The 12,300-nt window shown below is 37.6% G+C and overlaps 1 protein-coding gene across 1 annotated transcript in view; it reads right to left on the bottom strand.

The window, feature by feature from the left end:
* Nucleotides 1-1,891: 1,891 nt before the first annotated feature.
* The window catches only part of efhd1 (EF-hand domain family, member D1), a 29,172-nt gene continuing 18,763 nt past the window's right edge, over nucleotides 1,892-12,300 (bottom strand). The window contains exons 3-4 of the mRNA XM_044354067.1: nucleotides 8,907-9,041; nucleotides 1,892-5,390 (exon numbers count right to left, since the gene is read on the bottom strand). Of these exons, the coding sequence (XP_044210002.1) occupies nucleotides 5,256-5,390; nucleotides 8,907-9,041 (270 nt within the window). The 3' untranslated portion in view covers nucleotides 1,892-5,255. The remainder of the gene's footprint in view (nucleotides 5,391-8,906; nucleotides 9,042-12,300) is intronic.

The raw sequence follows: 12,300 nt of genomic DNA, 5'->3' as shown, positions 1-12,300 counted from the left end.
CAGAATTCTGAGGCCCAGTGACCCTGAATAGGGATCATTTGGAGATTACATCAATACGGACAATGAATGATTTCCCAAGGATGCTTCCATAGATGCTTTATGAATAATGAGACAGATTCAGTATTTTTCCATAACATTTTTTAAAATCCTTTACTGCAATCAAGTCAATTTTTTTTTCCATTCTGATATAACAACACAATATCTTTACAAGTCCCCAAAAATATATTTCACTGAGCATTTTTTTATAATTGGCAACTTATATGTGTTTGCTAAAACGAATATCAATATATACTATTTTATTTATGAAAAAATACATTGTCAGTTTCCACAACAAATACCCAAGAAGGTATGTGATACGCACAGTAGTTTTGTTATATGACAACTAGTGCATGCTACAACTTAAATGTGTTAATAAAGAGTAAATAAAGGGCCAGATACATGAACTGCACTGAACAATAAGCTCTGCTAAAGTCAGGGTTTCTCAGCCTTTACTGAGTCGTAGCTTCACTTTTAGGTGATTCCAAGTTGTCAGTTATGTGGATGACATACATTTAACATTTAATAAAAATAAATATATTTCAGTTTTATTATACTGTAGATTTATTAAATTGATTACTTTTACTTTGAGAACATCTGCACATCAACCCCAAATAGGTTTTGGTTCCCAAGGCTGGGAAACTCTGACATAGACAGCTATCACATTTATGATAGAGCAGGTTCTGGACATAGAAATGTCATCTTTTAAGTTTGCCATATTGTGGATGTGGTGCATATTTGTGGCACTGTCCCTCTAAAAACAACACCCGGGTGATGTTTTCCCACTGAGGAGAGTGAAAACTAAGTAGAGTCTATTCTTGAAAGGAACGGTTCTGCTTATTCACTTTCTTTTTGATAGTGATATGTTCAGATGGATATCAATGTCATGTCTGTGAGTTATGTATAGAGCTGGAGTCAGGACATGGTTAGCTTAGCTTAGCATAATCACTGGAAGCAGGGGGAAACAGCTAGCCTGGATCTGTCCAAAGTTCAAACATACAGCTACCAAAACCTCTAAAGCTCACTAATTGAAGTCCAGATGAAACAGCATTTTGAGAGTATCCAACTTCCGTATCGTGATGTATTTCAAAGTGAAACAGGATAGACAGGGGGGACATAATGGGAGGATTTTTATTTGAACATTGAATAGTGGGCATGTCATAATGAATTTTAGCTCTGTGGCCCTAAAAGTTGAAGATTGATTGATGGGTGGATGTAATGATCTTGTTGGTTGAAATTGGTTGGTTCAAGCCTACATAAGCACATCATATTGTTTTACAGGAAGAAAACATGATTGGATTTTGATATAAGAATACAAAGAAATTTGGGGGGGGGGGGGTTCTGACATATATTGTTAAATAGGTGCACAGTATGACTGGGGATGTGATCTAAAAGGCTTAAAAAGGCATTTTTCATTTCATCTCGACTTTAACATGTTGTATCTTGTTTGTTTCACTTGCACCCACTGAAATGTAAAAACTATTTGTGATTTAAGTGGGAGCCTCTGGCTATGATGGTCAGTAAAGTCTCTGTACAGGCATGATGATGATGGTACCAAACCTTACTGACCTTGCTGTGATGACAAGGCTCCAGGAAGCTATGCATAATCACTGCGTCAATTGTTGTTCACTGAGAGATAGTTCCAATACATAAAAAATGGGATTGAACATCCTAATCAGTGAATTTTAGAGGACATGGGTAGGTAGGTGTAACTTTAGACAGAGCCAGGCTAGCTGTTTCCCCTGCTTCCAATCTTTATGCTAATCTCAGCTAACCATGTTCTGAATCCAGCTCTGTGCATCACAACCAAACATGAAACTGATATCCATCTGAACATCTCACTTTTGGAAAGAACACAAATAAGTGTCTTTTCCCAATCCTGTTTCTTGGCTAATTAATTATGTAGCTGCATGGCATAGACACTGATGTAACTCTCCCTGCACACTGAGATCTTGCTGCCTCTGTTACCAACCACACAGTTAAATTAGACTTCAAATGCAGTGGACTGAAGTGAAAGATCAGTGACAGGGTGGTTCAGTGTGCAGCCAGCAGCCACCTCTAACATACACCCACCATCTTCTGCTCACACTGTGCTTTTCATAATTATGCCACTATTAGAGATTCCTGAGACCACATCATATTTGTTTGCTTATTTTTATGACTGTGCTGAGTGGGCAGCTGGACTAAAGCTGAAGGGAGAAACTAACTGTTGTATTTTCAGTGTGTTCAGGAGACAGTGCAGCACTGAGGCTTTGTTATGCCACTAAAATATGAACAGCTCCTACCAGGAATTGCTACATGTGACACGTGAGAGACACTTCTACAAATGTAGACACTGTCTACATTGTAGACAAATGTAGACACTGTCTGCATTTGTGGTGTGCTGTGACTGAGCGTTGCCATAGCAATGGAGACAGCTGTATCCCATTTCAAGGGAACTTCAAAGGACAAAGCCCATGAAGTCAGAGGACTGAAGGGAAATAGGGTGAACCTTTAAATCTACAGAGGATTACAATAGTGTCATGGTGAGTTCCTGCCCATAGCCCAGATCAGTAATGGACTTTAAGATACCAAAAACCACAAAGGTCACATCAGCTGAGTGCTCCAAATTAAGACAGAGGAGGCTTGAGAATGTAACTGCCATGTTGAGCCATTACCACGTAATCTTGAAATGTCAACTTTGAAGAACTGTGAAATGGGATACCTTTTACATAATCTCAGACAAAGGCTTAATCTCAGAAAAGTTTACAGTCATAGATGCAGATCTGAAATCGAAAAAGTACAAAGTATGCACATGGATGACTGAATAGATCATTAAAAGAGCACTCCAGATCAGTTAACTAGTCATGGTTAGTTCTACTCAGCCTGTGAACACAGTTGTATGTCTTCTGGAGAACATAACCCTGATGATGTTAACAGAGAGCCTGCATCACAAACTGGTGCTGTGGAGTTTTAATGATGTGGCCTTTCCCAGGCAGGGAAGGCCTAATGACAGATATCAAGCATTGTATGATGGGAAATGTAGGATATAGTGATCCATCTCTGACATTCCCCTACTTTATAGAAGAGTAACACTAAGTCGTTGGAGTACACTTTTCAAACTTACACTGCAAATGCTTTGAAAAACCATAATTACACTCTACAACCAAATATAAATTCTGACATCACAGTGTATGACACATCAAGGTGTCTATTTGAAATAAATTATTCAAACAATGCTGACCATTGATTTAGTGTTGTGGATAATCAACATTGAGTTTGGAACTCTGCTTCAGTCACTTGCTCTGCAGATGTGGTAGATGTGGAGATTTATAATAGTTATCTATTTTACATAAAAATAAGCTAATTTAAAATATATCAGAATCTCTACTGTATATAATGCATTTGTTCTGCATGCATTGCATGCTCTTAAAGATAGCATATTAAAGTACACCATACACAGATTCACATGACAACTTAGCATCTGTCTAATAGCTGGGTCATGAGAATTTGGGTCCTCAAAACAGGTTTACACACCAGGAAATGTTAAGAAACTCTTGTGTAACAGGTAAGCACACATACTTAAATGGAAGCTGTCCCTACATCTTTCATTTTTATGTGTGGTTTTATTAAATGGGCTTTAAATCCAGGCTGTTGTTGTTGATCATGAGTTAGCATGGCCTCATAGATTGAGAGAAATGGTTCAACATAAACGTTTCTTCAGAGACTGAGATGAGATGATCAACTTCAGTCGCATGTCTGTGCATTACATATGGAGACATGTTTAGCCAAGCTTAGCATAGAGATTGAAAAAATAATACACCTACCAACATCTCTAAAGCTCACTTATTAACACGTCATTGTTTAGTACAAACGCCAGTTTGTGATTTTTGAGGGAGTTATGAGATGTAATTATTTCTTGATAACAGTTAATCCACCTGGTACCTCTGTGCAGCTTCATCAGCTAATTTGCAGTTTTGTGCACAGGTCTTGGTTTTTACATTTACAGTTTGTGTATGGATTAAACAAATGAGATACAAAGTGTTAATTTGTGATATTTAGAAGTGGTGGTAATTATATTTTGAACTTTGGACAGAGCTAGACTAGCCATTTCCCCCTGCTTCCAGTCTTTATGCTAAACTAGGCTAACCACATCATGACTCCAGCACCATACACACAGACAATCTTGGAGGTATCAATCTTCTCACTTTCAGAAAGAAATATTTTAACTATATCTCTAAAGATAACGTTCCTGATTTTGAGTTCAAAGTTGAGTTTCAGTGGACATTTCAGGATTTCAGACACAATTAAAAAATGGGGAGTGTACCTTTAAGCTTCTGGTTAGTCCTACAGTAGTAGCTAAAATCATTGTTAAAAGCTATTTCAGACTGTTTCAATCTAAGACTATATTGTATGATGTTCATGAAAACCAATTTGAGTATGAGCGATTTAGTCTTGGACCAGTCAACTGATCCAAGAGTCAAAGTCAGTGGTCAAACTCGCATAAGGCTTAATTTGCCAACAACAAATGTCTCCACACTATGTGATGAATTACTTATATTATACTATTATCATACTGTTATTTATACTAGTTTCTATTATTCTATTTATATTATGTTGCAGGCTGTAGAATAGATCTTCATTTAATTACACCAAGTTTAATAGTGTTAACAAAGTGAGGATGAAACAAGACTATCTGACATAAACCATGATGGTAACATGACATTAAAAACGCTTCACAAACCCAATACACAAACATACAGTAAACCCAGAATAGTGATCTAACACAACATATACAGCAGGTATTGAATCAGAATATACTGAATACAGCTTCACTTTGGCTGAACAAGCTAAAATTCCTTTGAGGTGAAGTTCCGGTACTGTACAGAGGGACACATGAAGAAAAAATCCACAGATAAGCACAATAAACTAATGATATTTCCATGAATTTGGACAGTTCACCAAATATTTCCTTATGTGTCTGAAGTAGTGGTTTTGCGTTGTGTTTCTATGGAACAGCTCCAGAAAATGTGGTATTAATAAACCTCACCTGTGATGTGTTTGGAAGTATTTTCAAGTATTTACGTGAGTATTTACTTTAATGCATCTTTCTATCTTTGTTATAAAGTGCCAAATTCTGAGTGATAACATTAGTTCAAGTATGAGTAGTGTGAAGATATTTCTGCAATTAGTAACACTGAATGTGCACTTCAGGATTTTTATCTACTTCCTGTACAGGGTCAGGAGCAGAAGGTTGACTGCAGCTGCTTGAAGGCGGCTTGCCTCTGTTTTTTCTCCACTTCCTGTCTTTTGCGTTCTTCTTTTTCCTCTCGAATCTCAGCCTCAAACTTGCTGCCCACAGACAGAGCCTGCATCTGGTAACACACAAAAATGACAGTGTTCCTTTCCATAAACACAGATTGTCCTTAAATTCCAAACAGCCCCGCATGACTGCTTCCATCTGCTTTACGCTTTTTAATTCTAGGGTCAGTTCTCATTTGTGTATGTTTCTAATTACTCATGCAAACTCTTTCATGTCTTCAGAAGCAGGTCTGACCGTCATCTTCTCTACCAAATCTATGTGCTAGCTCAATCTTTTATTTTGGAGGTTCTTTGGAATGGCTTTTGGTTTTTGGGAGCCTTGGGTCACCGTTGATAAAAAAGGAAATTCTGAGATTTTGAGAATTAAGTCAAAATATTTTGAGTTGAAAATTGTAATGGTAATGTTATGAAAATTAAGTGGTGATTTTGTGAAAAGTCAGAAAGTTAGAAGAAAAAAGTATATATATATATATATATATATATATATAGATATAGATATAGATATATAGATATATAGATATATAGATATATAGATATATACATATATAGGGGAATATATATATACATACATACATACATATAAATAAATATAAATATATATATGTGTGTGTGTGTATATATGTGTGTGTGTGTGTATACATACACACACACACACACACACACACATATATATATATATATATATATATATATATATATATATATATATATATATATATATATATATATATATATATATATACACATACATACATACATACATACATACATACATATATACACACACACACACATATATATATATACATACATACATACAGTACAGACCAAAAGTTTGGACACACCTTCTCATTCAATGAGTTTCCTTTCTTTTCATGACTATTGACATTGTAGATTCACACTGAAGGCATCAAAACTATGAATTAACACATGTGGAAATATGTACTTAACAAAAAAGTGTAAAACAACTGAAAATACGCCTTATATTCTAGTTTCTTCAAAGTAGCCACCTTTTGCTCTGATTACTGCTTTGCACACACTCTGCATTCTCTTGATGAGAAGAGGTAGTCACCTGAAATGGTTTTCACTTCACAGGTGTGCCCTGTCAGGTTTAATAAGTGGGATTTCTTGCCTTATAAATGGGGTTGGGACCATCAGTTGTGTTGTGCAGAAGTCAGGTGGATACACAGCTGATAGTCCTACTGAATAGACTGTTAGAATTTGTATTATGGCAAGAAAAAAGCAGCTACGTAAAGAAAAACGAGTGGCCATCATTACTTTAAGAACTGAAGGTCAGTCAGTCCGAAAAATTGGGAAAACTTTGAAAGTGTCCCCAAGTGCAGTCGCAAAAACCATCAAGCGCTACAAAGAAACTGGCTCACATGAGGACCGCCCCAGGAAAGGAAGACCAAGAGTCACCTCTGCTGCGGAGGATAAGTTAATCCGAGTCACCAGCCTCAGACATCGCAGGTTAACAGCAGCTCAGATTAGAGACCAGGTCAATGCCACACAGAGTTCTAGCAGCAGACACATCTCTAGAACAACTGTTAAGAGGAGACTGTGTCTTCATGGTAGAATAGCTGCTAGGAAACCACTGCTAAGGACAGGCAACAAGGAGAAGAGACTTGTTTGGGCTAAAGAACACAAGGAATGGACATTAAACCAGTGGAAATCTGTGCTTTGGTCTGATGAGTCCAAATTTGAGATCTTTGGTTCCAACCACCGTGTCTTTGTGCGACGCAGAAAAGGTGAACGGATGGACTCTACATGCCTGGTTCCCACCGTGAAGCATGGAGGAGGAGGTGTGATGGTGTGGGGGTGCTTTGCTGGTGACACTGTTGGGGATTTATTCCAAATTGAAGGCATACTGAACCAGCATGGCTACCACAGCATCTTGCAGCGGCATGCTATTCCATCGGGTTTGCGTTTAGTTGGACCATCATTTATCATCAGGACAATGACCCCAAACACACCTCCAGGCTGTGTAAGGGCTATTTGACCAAGAAGGAGAGTGATGGGGTGCTGCGCCAGATGACCTGGCCTCCACAGTCACCGGACCTGAACCCAATCGAGATGGTTTGGGGTGAGCTGGACTGCAGAGTGAAGGCAAAAGGGCCAACAAGTGCTAAGCATCTCTGGGAACTCCTTCAAGACTGTTGGAAGACCATTTCAGGTGACTACCTCTTGAAGCTCATCAAGAGAATGCCAAGAGTGTGCGAAGCAGTAATCAAAGCAAAAGGTGGCTACTTTGAAGAAACTAGAATATAAGACATATTTTCAGTTGTTTCACACTTTTTTGTTAAGTATATAATTCCACATGTGTTAATTCATAGTTTTGATGCCTTCAGTGTGAATCTACAATTTTCATAGTCATGAAAATAAAGAAAACTCTTTGAATGAGAAGGTGTGTCCAAACTTTTGGTCTGTACTGTACATACACACACACACACACACACACACACACACACACACACACACACACACACACATACATATATATATATATATATATATATATATATATATATATATATACACACACACACACATATACATATACATATATATACATATACATATATAAATATATATATGCACAAGGTTCGGGTGTAATGGTACACAAAATCCACGGTTTGGTGTGTACTTCAGTTTTGGTATGTACTTCGATTTTGAGGTCATGATTCGGTACAGCAGAAAAAAAGAAAGGTAGAGAATAACGTTTTGGTCTTTTATTTTGAAAAATGTTGACATCCAATAATGGTTAATTGGCCAAAATTATTACTGAAACAGTTTAGTTGTGCTGCAGTGAAAAAGGAAAACAACCTTTCTGTTTCTTGCAAAGAGTCAGGACACCTGCTGACAGTTGTTTTATGATGATTTATGGTCTGTCTAACTGTATATAAAGTAGTTCAAACTAACTCCACCTCCAGCAGCCACAACAGTAATATGCTGCTTACACACTGATGCTTCAGTATTAATAATCTACTGATGTCATATATAATAATATATCAGTCAGATGGACCAAACCACTACTTTTACAATACTTGCAATACTTTTTAACTACACTTTCCTCTCTGAACTGGTTCTTACAACATGCTGTCTGACCACGTCAAAAATCTAATGTTTTTATCGTTGTTCTGAACGGCTTCACTCAAAGGCGGGGTGAAAAAACAACCGTCACAGAGGAGGAGGGGGCAACTGTCACAGAGAGGGGAACAGGGAGACACAATATCATTTCACTACGGCGATAACGGAGCATATTTTGATAATAGTTTTGCACTCAGTCAGTGACACTGCAGGGTAACAGCTAACCAAGCTAACTTGGCTAAGCCAGCTAGCATACATCCATGAGCATGCTACAGCTAAGTGGTGCACTCTAGGTGGAACTCCAGAATTATTGTTCCGCACATCAGAGTAAGTGGATTATTTAACTATTTTGACAGTAATTGTTTGGTCACAGAGCATACCAAACCAAGGAAAGTCACGTACCAAACTGAACGTCCTGTACCGGTAACGGTTCAGGATGAATATATGTACCGTTACACCCCTAGTACAAAGTGTCATCATACCTTGGCTTCAAAGAAGTCTTTGGCCCCCATCACTCCCTCAGTGGAGACGTTGATCTCAGACAACCTGGCCAACGCCATCAAACCGCTCTCCTCCTGCAGCTCTCCAGCTGCTGCCCTTCGGAAGATCAGCAGGAACTGCAGTAAAATTAGTAGATATTCAGCCAGTTATGCATGTTACATCTCCAGTCATTCTGCAGATTTGACTCTGCTGTGTTCATGTGACAAACATGTTACCTAAGTTTGCGCTTCACCATGCTTGTACATCACATGAGGCAAAACTCCAATCATCCCCTTCTAGCTTTTCCCACCTCTGTTCTAATCTACAACACCTGCAGGCCAGTTTGCTCTTTGACGCACATGCAATACATGAATCACCTCAGAAGGAGAAGCTCACTGAGGTCCACTGAGCGATGAGTGAGAACCACAAGTCATGCCTCAATTCAGCTTTTTGTTCTAACTAGGGCTGTAACAATTAGTCAATTGGCAGAAAATTAATCTGCAACTATTTCGATAATTGAATAATCATTTATATCATTTTCAAGCAAAAATGTCAAACATTTATGGTTCCAGGTTTGCTCGTCTTACATGACAATAAACTGAATGTCTTCGGACAAAACAAATATTTGATGATATCACCTTGGGCTCCAGGAATTTGTGATGCATATTCTAAAATATCTTCTGAGATTTTATAGACAAACAATTCATTGATTAACTAATAAATAATTGGAAGATTAAATCAACGATGAAATTAAACATTAGTTGCAATAGCACACAAACCAAATCAGTTGAAACTAACACCTAGCTTGAACACTGGCAAACTGTAAGTGCAAACTGTTGAGAAACACAGTAAGCAAAGTAATCAACAGTGACAAGAACAGGGCTGAATTAACCCACAAGGGTTAAAGGGACAGGTTCATAATTTTTCAAATCTGTCTTAAAACAACAGTCAGGTGCCCATATGAACACTGAAAGAGGTTTTTCTTGCTGCTGCTGACCAGTGTGTAAGATTTAGTGGCATCTAGCGGGACAGACTTAGCAGAGATTGAATATACTATTCATAAGTATGTTTTAATTAGTGTATAATCCCATGAAAATAAGAAGTGTTGTGTTTTCGTTACCTTTGAATGAGCCCTTTATATCTACATAGGGAGCGGGTCCTCTTCTACGGAGCCCATCATGTTGCACCGCCATGTTTCTACAGTAGCCCAGAACGGACAAATCAAACACTGGCTGTAGAGAGAGCTTTTCGTGTTTTTTGCAAGTTTTGCTGCCTTATTCATTTGGTTGCAATCTGCAACCTCACTGCTAGATGCCACTAAATTTTACACACTGGTCCTTTAAAAGATCCCCTTCAAATGTGCTTTCAATGTAATTGATGGAGGCCAAAATCCCCAGTGTGACCACACAGTCATTTTATGCAAAAATGCATTTAAAAGTTGATGTGAAGCTTATATGAGGCTTCATCAGTCTGATTTAGTCATATCAAGTGGATATCTGACACATTTACAGTCTTTTTAGCGTCAAATTCCTTCTTTGTGTTTCCTCAGACAGTGTTTCCCTGTTGAGCTGCAGGTGGAAGTAAAGTAACAAAAAGAGGAACTTTGGCACTAAAAAGACTGTAATGTTGAAAGATATCTACTTGATTTGACTCATTTAGACGCTGAAGCTTCATATTAGCTTCAGATAAACTTAAATACATTTTTGTACAGGAGGACTGTGGATTTCATCCCCCATCACTTATATTGTAAGTGCATTATGAAGGGATCTTCTAATGGTCAGTATCAACAGGAGGAATGATTACAGCAAGTAAAACCTGTTTCAGTGTTCATTTGGGCTCCTGACTGTTGTTTTAACACAGACTTGTTGTGAACCTCACTTTTAATAAAAAAAAAAAAAAACTGATCTGTGGACCCTAGTTCAGGCTGCAGTCACTCCCAACCTCCACCCCACCATCTCCAAGTTGTTTGAGTACATTTGATTCCATGCAAATGTACTTGAATATGTGCACTACGTACACATGTCATCAACTGAATTATTAGAAGTATCAGAATTAGGTTTGGACTCAAGGCCATTTTATTCGACAGGGCTGTCAAGATGCAGGAACTACCCTGAAGCTCTTATCAGTTCAGTTTAAAATAAGCCTTTGAGGGCCCTAAAGGCCAGAGGCAGTTGCTCCCTTTGCCTGGTTGGTAAGCCAGCCCTGGATAAGACTTCTTTTAATCTTACAAACCGCTCCTGTCCAGTGTGCAGGTTGTAACAGATGCCAAGTATGTTGTTAAATTAGTATTGTAACATACATGGATCAGTTCATGGATCATTTAAAGCATGATGTGCACCTCTATAGCCATCTGCGGTTAACTTCTACTGTATTTATGCACACATACTGTAGATACTGTGTGCCATTCATGCCTCTTTTTACAGTCCTAATGATTCTAGTATTCATAACACAATCATTACACAGCTGCACACATTAAAATTTGAACTTTACCTGTTACATAAAAGTCTAAAAAGGAGCTACCATTATCTTAAATGAGTGTTTCCCATATACAGGGTTTAGTAGGGTTGCATATGTGGGTATATTATATGGGTGATTGTCTTTGTATTTAAAGCTGATGATTAATGATAATATTAAGCAACCTCAACATGTATTTTGATAAAACTTTATTTCAAAACACGAATAAAAACAAAAAACAAATAATAATAACCAATTGAATTTAACATAAGCATCAAACTCTCAGTAAACAAACCAAAGAATACCACATGTCCGAAAAAGAGCAGGAGGAAGTTAATACTTATAATTTGCTGACCCCTCTATAATGCTCATTTCATAAACCTATATGTACTTACTGTTTATCACACATCCGAATACATTTATCTGATGATCAACAACAACAACAACAACAACAATAACAGCATCCACCACGAGTGTCACAGTCATGTCCTCATCCCTGTACCTCTCAAAAACAATTTTTTTGTACCTCTTTTTGAAATGATTTATACTTCTGCTTTCTTTAAGTTCTTCCTCTAACCCCTTCCACAAATTCAACCCCACAATTTAAAATACACATACTTTTGAGTGAGGTGGGATGTTTTTTAAAATTAAATTTTACTTTTAAATTGCAGCAACCCTCTCTGTCTGAGAACAGTTTTTATATGTTGCCAGGAAGTAGATTATTTCTTGCTTTGTAGAATATTTGTGCAGTCTTAAATTCTGCCAGGTCCATGAACTTCATAGCCTGTGATTTTGAACAGTTTATTTTGTTCATGATATACTATTCTTATGGCTCTTTTTGTAGTATGCATAATGATTGTAGGGTGCTTTTGTAGGTGTTTTTCCCCATATACCTTCACACAGTAATTCAATACAGCAATACAAGTGAACAATACAGAATGT

Source organism: Thunnus albacares, chromosome 6, assembly GCF_914725855.1.
Source record: "Thunnus albacares chromosome 6, fThuAlb1.1, whole genome shotgun sequence".
Taxonomy (NCBI): Eukaryota; Metazoa; Chordata; class Actinopteri; order Scombriformes; family Scombridae; genus Thunnus; species Thunnus albacares.
Note: the sequence above shows the minus strand (reverse complement) of the source record. Positions and strands in the feature narration are given on the sequence as shown.